Source organism: Salminus brasiliensis, chromosome 11, assembly GCF_030463535.1.
Source record: "Salminus brasiliensis chromosome 11, fSalBra1.hap2, whole genome shotgun sequence".
Taxonomy (NCBI): Eukaryota; Metazoa; Chordata; class Actinopteri; order Characiformes; family Bryconidae; genus Salminus; species Salminus brasiliensis.
Genome location: NC_132888.1, coordinates 12,504,924 through 12,529,167, shown reverse-complemented (window position 1 = coordinate 12,529,167; position 24,244 = coordinate 12,504,924). Strand labels below are relative to the sequence as shown.

At 40.7% G+C, this 24,244-nt stretch overlaps 1 protein-coding gene across 1 annotated transcript in view; it reads right to left on the bottom strand.

Annotated features, from left to right (window-relative positions):
- LOC140565221 (LHFPL tetraspan subfamily member 6 protein) overlaps positions 1-24,244 on the bottom strand; it is an 89,237-nt gene extending 64,993 nt beyond the window's left edge. The window contains exons 1-2 of the mRNA XM_072691056.1: positions 23,938-24,244; positions 21,593-22,126 (exon numbers count right to left, since the gene is read on the bottom strand). Of these exons, the coding sequence (XP_072547157.1) occupies positions 21,593-21,977 (385 nt within the window). The 5' untranslated portion in view covers positions 21,978-22,126; positions 23,938-24,244. The remainder of the gene's footprint in view (positions 1-21,592; positions 22,127-23,937) is intronic.

Sequence of the window (24,244 nt, the reverse complement as noted above, 5' to 3'; positions counted from 1 at the left end):
AATGAGAGTTTTGACGCATCTACAAACTGGGGCACCCAAGATGCACTACTGTCTAAGTACTGGCCTTATTTTATGGAGATCACAGGAACAGTTCCCAGTTTACTTGATCACCAGCATTCATGGTAGGGAGTCCAAGAGAGCATATCTGGCTTTGCTTTCTGTGTGTGGATAGGATGCCCTTCCCTCTCTCAGAACTGGCAGTTAGAAAAAAAGAGAAGATGCACTTATTACACAAATAATAATAATTCTCTTCGAATCTCTCAGCTTGGAAAGTTGGGGTCAAAGCACAAGATCAGCCATTCTATGGTGTCCCTGAAGCAGAGAGGGTTAGGGGCCTTGCTCCTAGTACCAACAGTAGCAGCTTAGCTAACCTGAAACTCTCAAACTCACAACTCTAATCAGCTCTAGAGCCACCACTGCCTCACTGAGCATCTACTCCAAGCATGTTTAGATGTCTAATTACATTGCATCAGTGGCTGGCTTCACGTGACTTGGATGAAGCAGATTAAAAGTAGAAGAAAAGTAGAGTAAAAAGGCAGAAATGGTGGCCATGCATGTAACTGCTTAAAGGAGTTAACAGAGTATTTAATTAGCCTTGCACATCCTTAGGAATACATGGAAAATATGAAAATCATTTCCTTAGGGTAATGAATGTCCTACTGACATTAATCTATACCCCAAGTGAGATTTCTGTTGGTACAATGAATCTACCCTCATATGGTCCAGCTTTGACATAATTGAAGAAACTAGCCCTTGGAAGAGATTGGGAAGGATAACACTTATGGACGGCCCATCAGCTTGCAAGAAGCCATTAAGTCAAGTCAAGCCATTAAAACTCCACATCTTTTATTTATTGCCCAAATCAATCAGCGACATGTCTGATATCCCTTTCCATCCTGATTCCCATTGTGGAGTGTCAACCCTTTGGTCAGATGATGGATGGGCTGGTGTTCAGGCCTGCAGCAGTGGAGTGGGTGGGTGAGAATAGCCTGAAGAGGTAACGGCTCTGAGCAGAATGCTAAACATGCTAAAACACCACTAATGGAATTCTCATCACAGTGACAGATTAGCTAATGATCCAGTCTTCAGCCATCTGAGTGGAGACAGCACGTCCAGCTCAGCCACCACAGTACATCTGACAATGAACCGTCTCGCCATAACTAATGATAACTTGGGAGTCAGATGAAAAGCCTGGTAAACGTGCCCTAGTACGTAGACCCTCATTCACATTCCAAGTACTGCAGAACACTCATTACCTGGCTTAGGTGTGTTTGGAGCTTGAAAATTAATTATGGACTGGTGGGTTTTGAAGGTTGGACCTTTTTGGGCACATTTACACTCTTTGCCAGTCAAACTTTTTGTTCCCTAAAGAACCTTTTAATCAAGTTCTCAATTTCAACCTACAACCTATTCAACATCCACTAAAAGGGTTTTTGGGGAATCAAAAGTGGTTCTTCAATGGAATCGCTCCAAAGAATCCGTTGTAGCACCTTCATTTTAAAGTGTCCAAGTTGTTTTATTACGATACTGTGGGTCCAGTCCTCAAATACCATTAGCCAGTCCCCAGCTTTGCTCTGTTCTAGCTCCAAAAGCACCTAAGCTAGGCAATGAGAGTTCTACAGCCCATAGTAGTCCTCAAGGAATGCGAATGAGAGTCTATGTAGCAAAGCACTTTTACCAGGTTTTTCATCTGACTGCTTTTAGGGAAAAACGCTCCGCATCAGTAGAGTTGATTATAGCTGCACATAATGGAGGATGGAGATGAAAAACGAGAGTGGATGTTTTCATCAGCAACAACACACTGCGCCGGCACACTGGGGATTTTCTTTGTATGTCGCACCAGGCTCCAGAACCGCAAGCACTAAATTAAAACAAGTGAAAACACTTCAGCTGGAGTAAAAGCACCTGGCTGAGCTCTGCTCACCAGACTGCCAAATAGCTCTCACTCTGCCTTTCCAAAGTCATGTACTACGACAACGAGAGGCACTCTAACCACAGGAACAAAAGTTCAGTTTGAACTCAGCAAGCCCACTGTGAAAAAGCTCAGTAATTCAAATCAACTTTTTTTGTTGACTTGTAACAACAGGCATATCTGAGTTTACAATTCAGGAACATCTAGAATGGAGGTTCTACTTTCTGCTGTAAGCATTTAGGTGGTAATGAGAAAACATGGGCAGTCAATATATGCTCACTAATACATAACTGAACATATATGGACATATTACACAATGGATGGCAGTGTGTAAATCAAATGGCCACTCCCACCTCAGTCATTTCTTATCCCGTGCGAATCGGTCATAAATTTTACAGCAGCAGATTTTTACTGCAGTAAAATTACTTGTTTTGCCCCATGTAAAACTAATCCTGTCTGAATTGGGCTTTTTGATACCATCTTTCAGTTCTTTATTTTAGTAATACTCAGTAGGGCTGACAAACATTCTGCAGCAAGTGATGAGAAATAGAGCAGAGGGAGAAGCGAGTGGTCTGATGTAGTTCAGAGAGAAAGGATTAGTTTAGATGAAGGGAAGACAGTGGGCCGTAGGGGCCCATGGAAAAAGGAAGCAGTCAGTCAGAGTGAGAGGTTACGAAAGAGAGGGGGGGCATTCGAGCTCCTGTCAGTTCTTTAGACAGGTGAAAGAGGGGAGGCAAGAAAGGCTCTGAAAGAGTCCTGGTTTCAGCTTTCGCTCAAGCTAAAAATACAGCCTGTTCACAATCTCAGCTGAGGGAGAGCAGTTTAGAGCTCTGAGAGTGAAACCAAGACTACAGTTTCAAGCTGTTTATCTTCAGATCCCAGTCTAAACTCTGCCATTCTGATTTCAAACAGTGTCAAGACTCCCATGAAAATGTGGAAAAATCTGTGAGGAATGTCACAAATAAACAGCTTGCCAATGTCAAACAAAGCAGATAAGCTCTCACTTTATAACCACACTTTTCTAAAGAAAGGTCCCTAAATGGTTTTAGACTTGAAGAACATTTATTTGGTAAAGAGAATTTGTATTATGTGGGATTCCTTTTAAACTCTGAGGTTCTTCACACTCACACCTCCCATTTACAATTCTTTAAGGAACCACACATCAAAAAGTTCTTCAAGGAGCCACAATGGTTCTTCTGTGGCATCACTACAAAGAAGCCGATGTATCCTTATTTTTGAGAGTGGTGAACTTGCTTTCTTCCTTTCTGTACATCAATGTTCCTCAGTTATCTGTTGAACTTCCCAGACAGTTCTACTGCATACGAAAGGGCTCTTCATAAGGAAATCTAAAGCACTGCTTGGACCTCGAGCTGCATAGTATTTGGTTTGTTAATCATAATTGCAACATTGACATTTGCAATAAGGACATTTCCAAGGCTTGCAATATGGAAATAAGCCCTTGAACGAACATCTTATTGTCATTATGACAACTGGCCAGGCGTGAAGACCTCCTTGACTTTACCAAGGCCTAAATCCTAAGAAGTGGTAAGTACTTACTAACAGTGATACAAGCAATCATGAGCAGGCAACATCATGAGGGCAACAAAGGGATACTGTGGCACATATGCCCTGCTGCATTTGGGACAGTGTTGCTGCAGACGAGTCAGAGTGCCCATGCTAACCCCCGCCCACCAACACAAGTGCCTACAATGGACATGCATTGTGTCGAGACTGGACCTTGGACCTTTACATCTCATCCAAGTCCAGGTATGTGTACCCATTTACTGCATTTGGGGGGAATTGTCCAATCTGATAATTCTCTGCCTCAAGACCTAAAGGATCCGCTGTAAAGTCTTGATGTCATACATACTACAGGGCACCTTTAGAGTGGGTTGTTCTAGTAGCATGTAGAGGAAAAGAAGCACATTAGGTGAGAGGTCAAAATTATTTAGGTTATTGGTGTATACAGACCCAAGAAACACTAACTAAATAAAACAATGATTGTAATTCTCTCACTATAATATCTTATTTAAACCACTTAAACACTTCAGCAGTATAGCAGCACAAGGTAGAAACTCTCCTCCAGTATGGTTTTGGTATTGGAATTTCTATTGCATTCAAAACCCAATCACAATATAATAACTTTATCCATACTGTGCAGCCTTTCTTGGACGAAGTACGGGCATAGGCAGTAAAATGGTAGGTAGTCCAAGAGGTTCTGCAATGTTTATAGTGCATGCTGAGCTTCACTTTTCCTGGTGCATTCCACAGCTCTTGTGTTACAAGCATATAAGTCCCTACTGAGGCTGTGTTTCAAGGTATTGCTGCCAAATATCCATGAGTTTCACCAAGGTGGGTGGTCAGACCAGGGGTCGGAGACTCAGCCAAGCAGTGCAGAGGATATCGATATAATCCGTGCAATGGCATCACATGCACATACCGAAACAAACAAAGTAAGACATACATGAGCTTCACCACACAAGGGGTATAAGAAAATGTCTATATAATGAAGTATCGGAATACGTGTTTTAAAAACGCAGTAATTTTTTTAATTAAATAATTTAAATGTAAAGGTGGCAGACGGTTGATTTTGTGTTGGGTTTGAACCTGGACCCCTAGATAGCAGTGTTGTACTCTTGTGTGGTCTTCACTGTTCTGACTGCATAAAAAACAAACATATTTTTTCTTAGATGTTATGTATATGGTGGTGTGTTTGTATACCATGACAGTTTCCTAAAATTTGACTTAAAAAAAAGAACAAACAATATATAATCTTACTTACAGTATCACACCTCTGTATTGTGATATGCATAATATCATCAGGCTCAGGTTCATTGGTAACTCATACATATGTGTCAACATCTTACTCCTCAAAAGCGGCGAGTTTTCCACACGCATTAAAGCTCTACAATCTTAAGCTTACTGATAAAGAAAGTGTTAAAACAGACACTCTGGCATTTCGCTCTACCATCAGCTTTGCCCTTTGATGCGTTTAGGGAGCAGTTCTTTAAACCCAGCTGTTCTGGTTTCATTTCAGCACTTCAGGATTAAGTCTCCTCCTTATCGGTCAGGCAGGAATATGAAATCTCTCCGTTTTATGTGTGTGCTCAGATTTTTGGATCCATCAGATTTTGTCTTCACTGTCTCCATCAGATATCAAGGCCACAATAACACAGACTGCCCAAGCGCATCACCTTCACAAAAAATTTGAAGATAAGGTTTAGTGATATGGCAAACATATAGTATCATAATACTCAGAGTCAGTTTTAGGGGAAGTGATGCACCTCCTGATATTTCGTTTCCTCTGAACAAAAAAAAGAAGAGAAGTGCACAAAATACTGTCAGAAACTACAGGTACAATGGTTGCGCTGCACCAAATTCCTGTAAACAGCATTAATTATGCTCTCTAATGAAACTTTGTTTGTTTATGTTCTTTAAAGATGGGAAAAAGCCGTTGCATACTCCTTTAGACACAAATGCCAAATAAGCATTCAGAGACATCAAGTGATAAAGGTTATATTTCTTCTGTAAAGCAAATCCAGGTATATTTGTCTCAATTTCTACATTTTGTAAATGCTTAAAAAGATCAGCATTGGCACATATGTACATTTAAAAGATCGCTGTGCAATGATTTTTATTTTATTTGTGTTTATCTTCATCACTGTAATTATCACATCAGTATTTTCCTGAGAACTGCTTTCTTTAGTTTTAATATCCACTGCAAATAATTTAGTTATTTATTTAGAAAATAAAGTTTTATTTTGACCTTCCTTGATGTACTTCAATACATTACATTGTCTTTTTATTTTCAGACTTGAGGTGATTCAGATTGCAAAGATTCCTGGGCAAGGTCTGTTGCTCAAGTTCCCTTGTCCCATTTACATTTATGGCATTTAGCTGATGCTCTTATCCAGAGCGACTTACAAGGTTACCCGTATTACAGAGGTGGGCCAATGTAGTGTTGGGAGTCTTGCCCAAGGACTCTTATTGGTATAGCGCAGCATAGTCACCCAGACCAGGAATCAAACCCCAGTCTCCCACATGGTGTGGTAACTCACTGACAGGTAGTGGTGTTATCTGTTGCGCCACACCAACCACCAAGACATCAAGTCCCATCGAAGGGGTCATCTAGCAAACTGCATATGAGCTAATAAAGTAATTGAACAGATGGCACCTAGATGGCACCTATAATGTCTCATAGGGGGAATGTCAAGGGTAAGTTAACAAGGGCATGTTAAAAACAGCACTGAAACGGAGGAAAGATTTATCACTGGTATCGTTTTCACAGATTTCTGTATTCTGCATATTGATTAACGGCACAGTTATAGATCGGGTTATAGATAGTTTGTTGGACATAGCTGGCTTTTTGTTCAGCTCCAACTGTTGCACGCCCACTGAGGCTCACGACCCCCTGCTGCCATGGAAACAAGATCCCATAATACCGCAAGCCCACCCAACTGCTGTCCGACAGAGATTAAACTTTGCAGGACTGGCTGAGGAAGAAGAAGCAGAGGAGAAAACGAGAACTCATTCTACATTCCACTCCTTCACTGCACTGCAGTTAGTTCATGGTGGGACTTGTGAGGAGATATCCATATTTCATCTTAACTCAGACCAACCGGTTGCTTTAAAAAAAAAAAAAAACGAAAGTATGCAATCAGTTTTCAGGGCCAAGCATATTTTTCACCAGCACTGGAAAAAATGGATCACTAGGAATAACACACACACACACACATACACACACATACACACACACATACACACACACATACACACACACATACACACACACACATACACACACACACACACACACACGTTCCCTATAGAGGATTTACTGACTTTTCCAAATAGAAAATTCAACACAATTTGCAACAGGTGCACCCAAACATTTTCACAAGACTGTGTATTGTAAAATTTCACATAGAATATCTACATTTTTTTATTCTTCAATCGATCAGTTCATTTATTATAAGGTCAATAAACTGTTAAAACTGTAGAGTAAAACGTTACTTCTTGTCCCTTTAAAGCTTTGCTCCCATAAACATCTAAGCGGCTACTTACAGATATTTTGCTTTAAAAGACAATAAACTAAGATCAGTGGGATTAGACTTTAAGCTTCACTAAATGTGCATACAGTTGACAGAGCACCAAGAGCAACCCTTAACCACATTCTCATCCAGCTCAAACACTCCAAGTTTTCTTTAAGCATCATTTACAGATGAAAAAACTATACATAAAACACATAGGAGAGTAAACATGCTGTGGTTCAACTCGCAGGAGCCATTTCGAATGGACTGATTCAGGACAGTAAGAATCTGTGACATTCTGGCACTTCTGGAGACTGCGTCATAAGTTACGTACATGTTTATTACTGGAGTATTATTAACTACACTATCGCTCACATAGGAATGCATGCATTCAAACAAACATCATCTAGCTTACGGAAAAGCTTACTGCCATCTGTTATCAATTAATGTGGGGAGGTACGCTGCAATTTTATGACTTCTATTCCATTTCACAATGAAACATCACATCACGGTCATAAAACATCAGCAGTAACTTTACAGGGGAGGGAAAAAGTGAAGGAAAATACCCATAATTTATGGGGTTTTTTTTTCCTGAGGATCACGTGTGGATCCAGAACCCAAAAAAACTGTTCACATTTACACAACCATTTAGAGCCTCTCTTTATTCCCTAAAATAACAAGATGTTTTTTGCTCATTGCTCATTTATAGATTCTGTAAGATGCATTTATTTAGTATTTTTAAACAGTTTGTGGGATGGTAAAAATAAGTATGTCTTTTGCCTGTAAACGAAACACACCAATTTTATTATAAAATTAAACTAAAATACTAAATAAATATATATATATATATATATATATATATATATATATATATATATATATATATATATATATATATATATATATATATGAAGGCTCGAAGTACCATGTAGGATAGAACAGCTTTCAGCACTATTACAAAGACGTATTCAACTTATTCTATTTTTTGTGATTATTCCTTATATAAATATAAAATAAATAAGATATAAAAAAGCCTGAACTATGACAGGAAAAGAGTTGCCCCAGCAAATGTGTGTCCAGATACAGGTTCACCAGTTTTTAACTCATAATTGAATGATGAGAGATCTGTACATAAAAGTGACACACCCTGAACCTATTCTATTTTTTGTGATTATTCCTTAAGGTGTGGTGTGGTTAGCTTGCTGAAGAGACTGCAGCCGGTCAGCTTGTGTTAACGTTTTAGTCTAGCAAAGAGACCCACTTGTTTCCCTAGGGTTGGCTTTTTTGTGTGCTCTAAAACTTTTGTGATCACTTTATGATGTAGTACAGTTTAAAACTTTAAAAACTGTAAAAACTGTTAATTGCAACTGGTGTTGTACCCTCCGTGAACACTGGCATTGGAACATCCGTGGTCACAAAGCCCGGTTTGCATAGAAAGAAAACTGAAATCTGACTGACATGCATCAACAATATCATTCTCGTGAAGTGTCGTTGTTTTGACTGTGTTGCAGCTAAAAAGCTAGCAGGACTTTTACTAGTGATCTGGTTGGATGTAAACAACCCAGATTGTTCCAGGATAACCCTTCAGGTGAGAAAAAGCACTTTTACAGTGAAAACGACAGCTGGCTTTTTTCAAATGGTGTAGCAATAGGTTTTTGATATAGTACTGACAACATACAGTTTAGACTACACCAACAACAAGGATCTGGCCAGATCAGCTAGATCTTAAGGGATGGTGAATCAGTGATGTGGAGGCAAATACTTTGAGAGTGAGGTCACAGAGTCAGTGTTCACAGTTTAAAACCTCAAAAAGCTAAAAGAGAGACTTGCTTAGCGCTGTATAGGTGTGCTAGCGTTTCAAGGAACTGCTACTGTCAGAAACTGCTCCTTCAGGATAGTTTTTTATTTTTTTCTGTTCCTTTTTGAGGCCTCTGTTCAAAGACTGTACGCTTCCCTCCACACCCCACAACACCCCCCCCCTCCTTTGTCAAACACATGCCTGTAACTCCTAGGGGCAGGAGAGAAGTTGAAAGGCAAGCCTTAAAAAAAAAAAAAAAAAAACAGCTGTTTGTCAGACTTCCTGTGCTGCGTTCAAGGCACACACTCATTTGTTTACTCACCTGCCTTACACATTCTCTCACCCCAAAGACAGGAACAATTACCCGCACGGGCAGTGTACACTCCAGCCAAGCACGGGAAAGCTTCAGCCTTGGGTCTGTTCAATGTGTAAGCGCACTTATCTGATAAGATCGGAGTTGTTGTGTCTGGATATAAAAATGCCTCAACTATGACAGGAAAAGAGAAAACAGCAAATGTGTGTCCAGCCACAGGTTCACCAGTTTTTAACTCTGGAAAAAACGAGCATAATTGAATGATGAGAAAACTGTACATAGAAGTGTCGTACCCTAAACCTCAAACACTGTGGTGTCCTCCTCCAAAACTAAATCCGACATAATCAAAACAGGGCTGGAAACGGCCCAATTCTAAAACCTCAAAACTGTTATGTAACAGTCTTGACTAGTTATATTCACGCTCCTAAAACTTAAACATAAACCCAACCTGCTAGAGAAAGGCCTTCAAGACGAAATGCAACAGGTAGTTTGGGAGAGTAAGGAAATTAAACAAACAAAAAAAGACGTCGGCAAAGCAGTTGAAGCACTACTCGGAGGAAGGTGGACCGGAGAATGTGCTGCTGTGGGTATCTGCTAGGAAAGTAGCTATGCAAGGTGCTGGTAAAGCAAGCAGGTGCTGGCAGGGAAAGAAAACTACCAGACTCGGCTACAAACTCTTCAGCAAACTAACTGCACAGTATGCCGACTGGACACGGGGAAGACCCAGATGAGATGGTAACACTACCTGATAATCATTACAAAATGTTCTTACTTCTATGTTAAAACCTAGACTAGACTAGACTATGCTAGGTTATGCTACTTCATGCTTTGCTGTGAGGCTGTGGGTCAAACCAGCCATTAATAGTGGAGCTTACAACCCCCTTTAGAAGCCCACCATAAAAGAAAAATGTGTTTGTTTGTGTGTTTCATTAGGAGGCTAAATAAAAGGGTTGCAAATAAACTTTTAAAACATAAATACTCTATAAATGCTTAGATATGATTGTATATTGATATTATAAGTAAAGGTGCACGTATTTGTCACTGTACACTGTACAGCGAAATGTGTCCTCTGCATTTAACCTATCTGTGGTAGTGAACACACACACACTAGTGAACTAGGGGCAGTGAGTACACACACCCAGAGCGGTGGGCAGCCAACTCCAGCGCCTGGGGAGCAGAGAGGGTAAAGGGCCTTGCTCAAGGGCCCAACAGTGGCAGCTTGCCGAGCCCGGGTATCGAACCCACAACCCTGTTATCGATAGCCCGGCTGAGCCACCACTCATAACCATATAAAAACAAATGGTGCATTTCTCTCTAAAGCTAAGCCAGGTAAATCTAGTCTCTGCATCAACACCAACTCAACACAGTACGACAAAATATTGAAAACAGTGAATATCACCCCTCGGCCCACAATTCCTATATCGACCCCTAAAATAAAACAATATTCACACATTCTACACGAATCTCATTATTATGCCATAATTTCAAGGCAACTCAACAGACAGGACTATGTTTGTCTGGGGTTAGACAGTGTTTGAATATCCTGAGACAGTGGGATTCGGTGTGTAAACAGAAGAAGCCATAGTTTCATACTGTTAACGCAACTGGCTGGCTTGGTTCTGCTGACATCTCACCCATTCTTGAATAAAGCCAGATATGATCCCAGATGTTTGTTCTCAGGTTGTTTCAGTATGTTTTGATTTACATTCACATAAAAAGCTCCAGCTGGTTCCAGTAAAAAGATATCTTGTACTCCTCCGTAGCAGTAACCATTAAACGGTTATGCCTTACCCCAAAGGTTTCCTCCAACTCTGTGATCTTAATCCTGTTCTCAACTCTATTCAGGAGGAGCGCCTTAATGTCTGGAAGTGCAGTCAATTTACACATAATATGCATTTTATTTTATTTGTCTCCCTACAGAGTCTGCCTTCACCTGAATCACTGCCTTGACAAATACACTTAATGGTTCTATAAATGGTTGTCTAGGTATGAGCGTATAAGCCTATATTATTAAGGCCTTTATTATGTAGTTTTGTGAAGCTCATGAATTAAATGGAATGAGGACTCAAGGAATGAGCTGAAGTGAAATGAGGGCAACTCAAGTCAGTACGTTTCAGTGGGTTCCAGTGCAGACATGCTGGCAAGTTGAGGACCTCCACAGACACAATTCTTCTAACAAGTCCCAAGAATCTTGAGTCTTTCCACCTACGCTCATCACGAATACAGTTCTTGGTGACATCAAGTAAACCTTTTCATTTCCATCAGATGAATCAGCTAGGAAAGTTCTTTAACAGCAGAGTCTGTATGTGGGCCTCTGAGAAGATTAGTAGATGGTCTTTTTATACATAACATCATTTGTGCTGTATAAACCACCTGCATTTTGATGGTTTAGTCGACACTTGAACTGTTGTGTTTAAACCATTTATTTCACTTAATATCCAAGCTAAACAGACAGCTGTCATATTAGAATTAACAGGCTAGTTAACCAGCTAATTAAGCAGTTTCTTTAAATGTTTGTGGAAACCCTTTCTAATGAATGGATTCAGCTTCTTTAAGTTACATCCACTGCTATCATAGATGTGCAAATGCACACACACACATCTTATCTAGTCCTTGTAGAGAGGTACTGCCAAAAGAATATAACTAAAGGGATAAAGGGATAATAAAAAAGTCCCCTAGTGTTGCGCTGTGGAGCAGTGGAACGGTGTTCCATGGAATGATTGTGCTACATCCAATACTTTTGGACTTTTCATACCAAGGATATTGGAAGAAACAATGAATTAGTAGGTGTCCCAATACTTTTGTCCATATAGTATAACTCTAGCGGCACCACCAGTGGAATTCAGTGTCATGTGAGTTTTTTTTAGTCATGAAAGTCACATGAAACTGATTATAGCGCAAAGAAAGCCTTAGTGAAATAAACTATACATAATTTATCAATTTATCTTACTCCATATACAGTGATCAATCAAGATAAAGTGGCATACACTTCTCATCTCCATACAGCTTAATTAATTCACTTCAAAATCTATTTAAAAATCTGCACAAATAAGTAAGTAAATAAATAAATAAATAAAATTAGACACTACACTTAATCATAGTATTCAGATTTCAAAATTGGAACACAGAGAATAGAACGATCCTACATACTGTGCTGAGGTAAATGTTGCTCCAGTTTCTCAAAGCAGCCACCCCACCATTTAGCTATATGGAGAAGTTTCTGTTTTTATAATTTACAGTAAATCATACTATATTCCAAACCACACTGATTTGTCTGGATGAAACCAAATGAAAGTCTGAATGCAGAATGTAGGCATGTATTCACCAAGATCAGACTGGTGACAATCCAAGTCCAGTGTTTGTTGCAATGATAGTCAATAATCTCCTGATCTAAAATAAAGCAGCAAACTTCAGATACCAAACCGCTCAAGCCTTTCATTTTTTGGTGAATCTTTTCCTTTAAGATTAATCTCAGAATAATAAGCCTACAGTTTAAGGGGTTTAATGATTCACCTGTGCGTTGGCAATTCTTGCTTTCTGGGCAAATTCAAGTTTGCTTACATAAGCCTTTCAGAGCAAAATCACAACCACAGCTCCCAAAACTATGCTCAGCTATGAAACAGTTTCCCCCACAACTGCATCCTAATTTGAAGGTTTGCTGTGCAATAACAATCCCCTTACGCTGGCATGGTTTATTTCAGAGAGAGGATTGGTGAAGTGGCCACGCTGCTCTTGGCCCTGTGCAGCTCAAAAGAAGGATTTAACCTCCAAATGGGCTAAAATAACACTTCCTGTCTGTCCTCTAGTGCTCCAGACTTCCTGTTTGACTGAGACAAATCCCTGCTGAAGCTGGACATTCCGCCCGGCACTGGCTCTCCATCTGTCTGATTCACTTGCTCTTTTCATTCCCTTTCTCGCTTTGTCTCTCTCTCTTTATCTATCCATCACCCTCATTTTTATTCTTTCAGTGTTCATCTAACACACACACACACACACACACACACACTCTCTGTCCCGTTTTCACTTCCATTCTCTGTTTATCTCTCTCTCTTCATTTCGTTCCCCATCTTTCTGTCTCTCTTCATATGTCTTTCTCTCACACATTTTCACTTTCACTCTCTAGCGGGTCAGTACACACAGAGGGGAAGAAGAGAAACAGAAAGGGCCAGAGGAGGAGGAAGGAGGGGAGGAGGGCAGAGAAGTAAATTAGGTCAAAGGTGAATTGAAACTGTACGCAGCCTGAAATTAGAGATGACTGTTAGGACTGTAGACAACTATAGACTATTGCACAGAGAGAGCGCGCAAGAGGCAGAGAGAAAATGAAAGAGACAGAAAGAGAGAGAGAGAGAGAGAGCGAGAGAGAGAGCAGGTGTAAAAGAAACTTCAGGAGAAATCCTTCAGCCGGGTAGCATCAGTCTTCTCAACACTACATCAGATTCTCAAATTTACAAAAGTAACTACTGCAGCTCCTGTCCCATGTTCAGTGCAGCACTGCGTTCCGCAGAAGCTCCTTCCTTTCTCACTCAGTGCTACACATTGTGCTATGGGGTCAGCCATGCTCTCCAGAGTGTTGGACACCTTAATCTTCATGTCTCAGATCTCATTGGCACCAAAGCAGAGTCCAGTAAATCTATGGAATACCTTCACCAGAAGGTGCTTCAACAGGAGTGTCTTAACAAGAGGTTCATGTCAATCACCAGGATCATAGGATATCCTTTCTGGTGACCCATACAGGAACCCTCCTAATCCATTTCACCTGAATGTCTTATTCAGTAACTAATTTGAAATACATTATATGTCCAAATGTTTATGGACACCCCTTCCAGTGGATGCATTCAGCTACTTTAAGTTGCACTTATTGCTGACACCGATGTGCAAATGCGCACACACGTTGTCTGGTCACTGCCAATAAAATAGGACGTGAACCTATCAGCGTCGTGCCTAATGCCAGGTGTGGGCAAGAGGGGTATAACCACTCCACCCCCCCCCACCCCCACACACACCCCCCCCCCGCATTGGGCTGTGGAGCAGTAAAACTGTTAGCTAAAATGCTTGAATGTGCTCCATTCAATACTTTTCGGATTAGGTGGGGTGGTGATCATCCTGAACATTCTGACCTCATTAACAATTGTTGGTGAATGCAATCAAATCCTCACAGCAATGCTTCAAAATCGAATAAAAAAAGCTGTGGAAAGCAGTGGAAACAACAAAACTCAACAAAAGCAGGATCAAGTCTTTTTAATACCATTGATTTTGAAAGAAACAATGAACGAGCAGGTGTCCCAATACTTTTGTCTATATAGTGTAACTAGATGGCAACCAAGCGACTTACTTTATTGAATCACTTTGCCCACATCTTTTGCAGATATCTGCTTTATTCAACATTTCATTTGAAACTAAGGGCATCTGAGAAGGCTTTACAGCAGATGTTAGAACATTGCTGTGAGGATCTGATTGCATTTAGCCGCAAGATTATTACTGAGGTCATGTTAGATTACTAGATCTGGATTAGAAACACCCCTCTAACTCATCTCCAGAGAACCCAGCTCCACTTCTTCACAGCCTATTTGGCACTGGCTATGGTGACCTTTCTACTGGTAATGTTTTTCTATGGACATTATACCGCAGCTGAGCGCAGATCATCACTTATACCTGCTTTCAAATCTTAATGTTCTAAAATGCTCCTCTCACACACATCTATGTTATTTGGGTTACACTTCACCTTGGGGGCAGCAACGATTTGCACACATCTGGGTGCATTTTAGTCAAGCTACGACACATTCTGTGAGAACCGCAGTAAAAACTGTTTGTCGTAACCACAACCCTGTTACAACACACATCCATTTTTAAGGAGAATATGACGAGGTGAAGAACGCATGCTTGCATTTACACACACAGCTTCATGTCAGTTGATCTTGGTGAAGGGACAACATTAGTTACAGCTGTACGCCAGGGGCTTAATATGGAGTCTGCGTGCAGAAACGTTATTGTGTAACTCATTTGCATGTTCCCAGTTTACATTATCGTCTCATGGCAGTTACATTAATTCCTAACCACAGCGGGAACATAAAACTGTGTTGCCTTGAAGGGATCTTGCTATAGATCACCGTCCCCTGCCACACCCCAAGCCAGAAACATCAGTCATCTCAGACAGAACAAAGAACGCCCTTTTAATAGCGAGGGTGAGAAGAACCTCATCCGGGCCATTTTGATGGTCCAGACGTGGAGGAGTCATCAGTTATCGGCTAAATGAGCAGCAGATAAATGGAGAGGGAACCCGCAGGGAGGGTCTGTCATTGCTGCCCAATCCACCAGACAACCATCATTAAGAGAGGACAATAGGAATGAGGAGGATACAATGGTTGAGGTTTTAGCATGAAGGTCACTTTCTCTCTCACTTGTTTCCTCTTTGTCTCACTCTCTGTGTCCCTTGCTCTCATTCTTCTCTTGACACTTTGGGTTCACTTAACTTGCCATTGCAGCCATTGCAGCATTATTTTAGTGTTAAGGGTAATGGTTTGACCTCTAATTTACAGTAATTTACTCTAATCTAATTAACAGTTTTGCCCCTAACCCCAAATGTACTAAATCAATCAATCAATCAATCAATCAATCAACCAAGTCAAGCTAATGTCCAAAGGCTGCTACTTTATTTGCTTCACCAGAGCTCCAAGGCTAATGTTTCTAACAAGATAACCGTAATAAATGCTTATACCCCACCAGGCCTAATACTTCACACACTTGCCTCAGTGCCATACTGTTAAAGAAACTCCAGTTAGGTCTGTTGGTCACTATCTGTTAAGCGGTAGTGCCCAGGGGATTCAGCCATCCTGAAGACTAAATTTTGTCTAATTTCTCTATTTCTGTATTTGAGCTTTACTGAGAACAGTAACAGTGCTGTAAACTATGTAAGCAAGTCTATTTGACCTAACAACTTGTCGCGGTTTGAGGCATGTGTGTGATGACTTTCAATCTGTCCAGTGCTAAACTGATGGCTACAACCTTTCATTACTTAGCTGTGAGTTTCTGCAACCATGGACATATTGGTTGTGCATTTTTTGGAGGATCCTTTGAAAGGATCCTCAGCAAACTTTTACATATTCATACAAATAATCTTTTCAAGTTTTACTCTTAATTGAATGTCTTTTCAGAGTTTTGAAGTAAGAGTTGCTGCAAAGACTTTTACACTGCTTTTGGGAATCAATGGCAAAAAATCCATCACATTAGCTATGCTATTCGCCTGAATATATCTGAATCAGCATGAATATGATGTTTTTAAGTCCAATTCAAAATCCATTATTTATGTAAGATGTACAGTAAAGATTTGCAGGAAATACTGATGATGCGATGATGTTTACTTTGCTTTTTTGTGAATGTAGAGACACCTAGATCAAGTTTCCACACTTTTGTCCTTGTGTTCTGTAGGTAACTTATGTTTCCATTGAAAGTAGGTTTTAGGCCATTCGGTCAGTGTTGAGGGAAGCATTTATAAATGTGGGACAGACATTTACAAGAAAAAATTCATTACTGAAACAAACAAACAAAAAAAACACATGTACATTCATACCCAATATCTTTGATTTGATTAAATATGTATTGTACACTGGACATTTATACAATGTGCTTTGCCATTAAATATGTATATTAGATAATTTTTTAAAGTTTACATATTTGAAGATTTGGATAAATGGTATTAATATTATATTTATCATTTTATATGAACAAATCTGTTATGATACTAATAAAATATTCATGACACTTTTCAGAAAAGATATTGTGAAAAAATTTATCAGTTAAGACAGGGTTTGTATGTGAAATTAAGCTCCTTTAATTTACAACAGTAGATGCTTGTTGTGCCTTTTCAATATATATATATATATATATTTGAGGCAAATAAGAAGTTTTAACTGAGATGAGATTGGCGACAGTACAAATCCAGTGTTTGGTAGCAACGTTAGCCTAGAATTTCCTGTTGTAAACTCTCTGCCACAGGGAAAGAGATTACCCAAAATCATGCATAAACATATATAAAGGCTTATTCCAACAAGCACAGCTTGTCATAAAAAGTCCATTTTAATGTCAGTTCACCACAACGTGTGCTCCAACAACTGACACTGGTTGCAATAAGCCTTTAAAGGCTTAAGTTAGATGTCATAAATTAATTATTAATGCTGTAACATAGTAAGACCTTGCTACAACTAAAATTGTCCAGGTCTGTTCCCAATAATGTTTGTGTGTCATACTAAAGCAGTGTTCATAAATTATACAGAAAAAATTACAATCTTAAAAACACTGTCAGGACTATACCAAGCAATACTAAGCAATACTAGCCTTGGGGGCAGAGGGAAACTGTGTAAATTAGTTATTTTAGTTTAACTATTCTTTTAGGAGAAAATACACCTCGTATGTATGTGTGTGTGTGTGTGTGTGTGTGTGTGTGTGTGTGTGTGTGTGTGTGTGTGTGTGTGCGCGCACATATGCTCGTCCTCTCTGTTCATGCACCGTGATGGTATCTCCATTTTGAAATGTAAAAAAAAAAAAAAAAAATGATCAACTCAAAGTCAAATTAACTGCTGTACCACAATTCAGGAGCCAAACTCTAGAGGAAGAAATGCCTAATTATCTGCTTGAACAAAGACACTGATGAATATTTGCTTATATAAGCTGATATGCCACACTATATGAGTCAAGACCCCCAACAGACTTCATGAGAGAGGCAGTTCTATTCTTAGCATGCCATAATGATGCGTTCCGCAGTCTCCTACCCTCTTTGTCTTTCTCTTTTATGTCGCTTCCCATTCCCTGTCAGGGACAAGTGACAGCTGACACTATGCCTGTAAGGAGGAAGCGATATTGAGAGCTTTTTCGAGTTCAGGTGCATCCTCAGTTCCACCAGGCCAGTCTGCGTGACAACGGTGCAATCGGAAATGAGGGCAAACTTCAAAGGCCTCTTTGCTGGATTAATACACAAGGCTTGCATATCAAGCCATGAGCTGAATAATCAAGCAAATGCATGCAGCTTAAGGAGCTAGAGGAGTGGTAGAGGAGCAGTAAGGCACAGGCTGTCAGGAGTCATCTGCCTCCACTTAACACAGCTGTAAAGTGACTAGCTAATGGCAGAGTGGCAAGCCACAGTCCATAAGAGTGTGTCTGTGTGTGCAAGCGTTAGAGCTAGAGTGAAAAAAATGAGCACAGAGAAGACTAAACTAAGCTTTGCAAAGTGAGAGAACTGCTGTATTTAAAAAAAAGTTGGGCCCAGGCATTCGGTTTTGTCGCACTCATGCAAAAAGAAAAACTTTTTTTCCCAAGTTTAGAACAACAAAAGTGTCATTTATCAGCATAAAATTGTTGTGGTTGGACATACCACTATTTTTAAGAAAGTGCTATTGTTAAAGGAGTATGTTTGTAAAAATTTTTGCATATAAAATAAAGAAAGAAATATTTTTTTTAATTAAAACTTCATCATAATAATTAAATTTTTATAATAATATTTCTTTTTTGAATCTTCACTTTTTACTTCATATTTTTCTGTTTGAGAAATATTCAATGACCCAAAATAATCTTGGACTGAGAGCAACATCATAAACATTTTCAGACACGCAGGTGTATGTGATCATAACTGCTTATGCCTGGGTCATGACAGGGGCAGTCCACATCTCTTTCAGCCCTGATCAAAGGACTCACTTTTTACTTTCATCCAAGTTCACAGCCTAAAATAGCTGGATACAGCCATTCCCGACTGCCCTCTATGATCAGTGTGCTCCACTTTTCCCATGTTTTGAAGCACAGTTGTGGAAACGGAACCGAAACAAGTGTCAGCATTCCTCAAAGGCACCCCACGCAGCCCGTTTCAAATCTGCGACTGCGCGCTCGGAACGGCCCAGGCGAGCGGAGGGGGGATAAATAAAAGGCTATTATGTCACGCCGTGGGCAGGACCCTAGCAAACTGAGTTTGGAATTACAGCCCTGAGCTCCTAGTCTAAAATGAATCAGGATCCCTGTGCATTGTCCTTAATACGATTTGGAGAAAAAGGCACCCTGAATAACAGGAAGGACTGTGGAATCAATGCTCTCTGAACCAGAGTGAGAAGCAGAGGCGGAAGGGTAATCCAGGCTAGAACTGGATAGCCTTTTATTACAATGCGAACAATGACTTATCAGGAACGTGATACGTCTCCAAAAAGAGTCTTCTGAAACACGCTTTTGTGAGGTTTATGGACCCTTTTTAAAGGAACAGCATGGTACATTCAGAAAGTTACCCCAAAACCTAAATATAGCAGTTCTTCACATTGTGTCTGTTTTGCATTCAAGCTACAAAGCTCATGTTGCTAACAAGTAATGTCAAAAACTTTTTTCCTCCCTTCCCTGAATAATAAAGACAATGACTCCAACAAAAGCAGGATCAACTCTTAATACAATGAATGAGCAGATGTCCCAATACTTTTGTCCATATAGTATATAATAGCATAGCAATGCAGTTGCCCAGTTTGACAGAAACGTTTTGTCCCTTTGTATAGATAACAGTAGGGATACAACAATAGGCCTGTCACACTATTTTCTTTTGGATATAAATATATTAATTGTGATATACAATATTATTGTCATGTCCAAATGTTTGTGGACACACCTTCTAATGAATGCATTCACCCATTACTGACATGGACATGCAAATGCGCATACACTCACACAGCTTGTCTAGCCCCCATAGACAAGTAATGCCAATAGAATAGGACTCTGAACATGAACCTATTGGCACCATGCATAATGCCATGTGTGGGCCTGAAATGTTATAAAGCCCCCCAGCATTGAGCTGTGGAGCAGTGAAACTGAAATGATGGTGCTCCATCCAGTACTTTTAAGAGTATAAGTTTAAGTATATATAAGTAATGACAAAAAACAAAGAATGAGCAGGTGTCCCAATACATTTGTCCATATAGTGTATATAATAGCAAAGTTATGGAATTGCCCCCATTTTTTAGAGACTGGAAATGAAATATAAAATGTTCAAATATACACTGTAGTTTTATTATATTAAAGTCAACATATCTGCTCATTCATGTTAGTGGGCTCTCCTCACCAAGTAAATATAATGGGCAATATCAAGGTCTGCAAAAATGACTGAGGTCATGTCCTATATTGTACGATAAGTTGACGTTTTAATCGTGACAGGTCTAATGCACTTAAGAACTCATATTGCAATGTAAAAATGTGCCAATATGCCCAAAGACAGAAACATAACAATGCATGGTGGAGAACAGTCAATCTATTAATAATCATATCTAAACAGTTGCATTGTTTGAACACAGGCACAATTGTTGCCAACAATTGGCACCAATTAACAACTCTCCCAGCTCTCATATCATTATTAACAGCATTGATACAATACATTATTGTTCTTCATTCAAAGAGGTGAGCTTATTGTTCCATTCCCAGTACGTCCCACAGCACCAGAAACCGCATTAGAGAGCGTGTCTGTGTTGTTTGAGGCATGCTAATTGGTGAGGTACAAGCAATGGTCAAGCAGAACAAAACATTTAAGGGGGGGGGGGGGATAGTGGCTGTGAACTGTTGGTATACTTACTACTCAGATACTTCAATTAGATTGCTTTGAAAGCAGTAAGCAGTTTGTGCATGGTGTACAAAGAGATTGCCATAAACTCATTAAGTAACGTTGCTACAGATAATCATGTCTACCAGTTGGCAACTTAGCAAAATTCCATGGAGTTTTACGAACAACCTAATCCTAATTTGGATGAGATTACATTCACATGGGCTTCTGGGGTCTAATTCTCTACTTAAGGGGCTGCTTATTTTTTCACATTGTCACCACATTGTCCTAGCCCAGCAAACACAGCTACGTTACTACAACGTTATGACAAATTACTGTTTTGGTTGCCTACAATGTTGCCTGTTTGGTGAGAGCTTGGTCTACGCTCTACATTGTCATAACGTTAAGATGCAAATCCTTAGAAAGTTCAGACAACATTATCGGACCATATTCCAGGAGGTTGTGAAAATGTAGCTAGTGAGAATGTGAACAGTAAGGAGCTCCTGTAAGAGAGAATTACGCCAGGACCCCATAGACATTTAATTGTGTCCAAATTGGGATTATGCTGTGTTTGCTAAATCTGAAATATGGATTTATGGATTAATGGACTGATATAGCAACAACACTCCAAAGGGGATGGAAATGTGGAGGTGCCAGGTTCAGAAGAGAAGCAAAACATAATATGCAAACTTCACACACACACACACACACACACACACACACACACACACACACACACACACACACACACACACACACCATCTCAGCTAATCGACTAGATTAAGAAAGAGAGAACTGTTCATTTGTCACACTTCTTTACTGACAGTTATACGGTCAAATACTGTCATATAAAATAAGTAAATTCACCCAAATCGAAAAACAGGCTGCTAATACCAATAACCAACGAAAACCAGCATAACATTGTGTTCACAAAACCATTACACAGTGATAAAGCACAGTCAGGGAACGTAGGGGTCAGAAGCTTACTCACCGCCGAGAAACTGGATGCCCCCTGCCACACGTCCAATGGCACGGGAGATGAGCTCGGACACGCAGCAGCCCATGAGCGCTGTGAGCGCAACCAGCAGCAGCAGACCACAGCCCGTCCCTGTCACTACTGTGCACACGCGCCACTCCACACTTGGGATGCCCTGGAAGGTGGCGTATCGGCCGCATTGCTCCAACATGACAGTGGCCTGCCTCTGCTCGTCACGAATGGGGTAAGAGCAGCGGCGGAAGGTGCCGAAAGAGACCGGCTTTCCCATCTGCGAGCCTAACAGCCAGTAGGGCATGAAGAAGCCCACACAGGATGCTGCAGCGCTGAGGAGGGACACCAGAGCCCAGAGGATCCCCGCACAGGTTAGACTGGAAGCCATGGCAGGGGAGGAGTGGAGAAAGGGGGACAGGCAGATATAATGGGAAATCCCGAAAAATGTCTGCTGAAGAAAAATGGTTTCAAACTTTGTATTCCTTTTCTTTGGATGAGAGCGATGTCTATGTTCCTCCTGTCACTGCCTCCTGTTCCCTATGAACAGACACGAAGGGAAAGACGTGGAGTGTAAGTAACCAACTGAACATTTACATTTATGGCATTTAGCTGACGCTCTTATCCAGAGCGACTTACAAGGTTACTCGTATTACAGAGGTGGGTCAGTGTAGTGTTAGGAGTCTTGCCCAAGGACTCTTATTGATGTAGCGCAGCACAGTACATCCAGACTGGGAATCGAACCCCAGTCTTCCACATGGTGTGGTAGCTCAGTGGCAGGTAGTGGTGTTATCTGAAGGCAGCTTAAGAGGAAATCTAAGAGGTTAAGTCAGGTGTTTGTCGTCTTTGGCCTGAACTATTGAAACGCCCTATTTACCAGACAAAAAAAAAGTCTATTGACAGGTTACAGCTTGTACAAAATGCTGTTAATATGTAGCAGAAGAAGACACTGCTTGTGCATCATTGCGTATGCAGACTGCCTGTCTCTTCTGGAACTGATTTATATTCCTTTTAGTCCTTTTATTAGTTGTTAAAGCTATAAAAGGTCTGGCTCCCTCATACATTACACAGTGCTGACAGACTATATTCCAAATGGGATCTTAAGGTCATCAAATGCTTTTATGGTGGATAATTCTCAGGTAAAAAATACAAGGAAAGTGGTGAAGCAGCCCTTTTGCTGTTATGCTCCAACGAGCTGGTGTTCTTTGCCCGCTGAGAAGCATCAGCCACTTTCTGCTGACAGTTTTAAAAGTTTCCTTACTTGCTCGCTTCAATTCAGCTGCTTTTGGCCTTTGCATTTATGCCTGGTTTATTTGCACTTATTTCCTGAAGCACTCAGAGCTGCATTTCTGTGTTGGGAAGGTGCCACACCAATAAGCTTCAGCATTATTTCTATTATTATAACATCAGTGCTTCAGTCTAGTGATGGCTCCAAGAGTGCCACGCTCCTCTAAATGCAAATCAGGCTGCTGATGTAGGCACTCCAGCATACACAACACAACATTCTCACGACGTTGTCCAAGAGGCGCTCATAATTAATTTTATAATTATGTCTACCAGTTCACAATGTCACCAAATTTGGAGTTTTACGCACGACATAATCCTAATCCGGACGAGATTACATCATTTACATGGGGTTCAGGGGCACCACGTCGTCCAAACCTCCTAGACTGCTACCAGATAACGCACAGCTTTAGTGCCCTGTACCAGCAAACACGGCTACGTTGAGACAACGTTATGACAACCTATTGTTTAGGTGCCCGCAACGTTGTCTGCTTGGTGAGAGCTTGGGCTGCTGTCTAACTCTACGTTGTCACAACGTGGAGATGCAATTCCTCGGAAAGTTCAGACAACGTTATCGGACCTTTTACCAGGGGAAACGTTGTGAAAACGTAGCTAGCTGGTGAGAGCGTGAACAGTAAGGAGCTCCTGTGTGTGTGTGTGTGTGTGTGTGTGTGTGTGTGAGAGAGAGAGAGAGATTTAGCCCAGGACCCCATGGACATTAAAATGGTCAAACGTTATTAATAAGGTTATGACAACGTTGAGACAACCTGTTTAAGACAACCCTAACAGCAGCACCTTTCACAACGTCTGGACAATGTTGTGTGTGTTTTCTGTAATAGTGCATAATAAGAAAGCACACACAGATAATGAAATAAGTAAAACAGCCCATAATAAGGCATTTATGATGCTTTATGAAATTCCTCCAGAAGAGAGCACTGTGCGATGCTCGGAGCGCACAAGAAGCAGCCCTGCCTGCGGTCAAGTGTAACAAAATAGCAAGAAAAGCAACAACATCTAAATAAATATGGATAAACTCACAGCTGAACGAGGCTGAGATGAGAACTTACATGATACAGAGCTCCGTTAAAACTCTCAGGTAAAAGTGACCAAAGCCATGGTCCTTCCACAGCCCCAAACTTTCCCTCAGAGAAGTCCAGCTGCGTTTGTTTCAGCACAAGCGCGCAGAGAACGTCCCCCAAAGTCCTCCAAAGCGCCTTTAGTCCAAAGTGAAGAGAGGTCCTCAGGTCTAGCAAGAACGCATGGAGCACGACAGAGCAGCCAGGGTCCCCCTGTTCTCGCCCTCGCTCTCCCTCTCCCTCTCCCTCTCTCAGCAGACTGCTGTGCTGTGCTGTGCTGTGCTCCTCTCCACGCTGA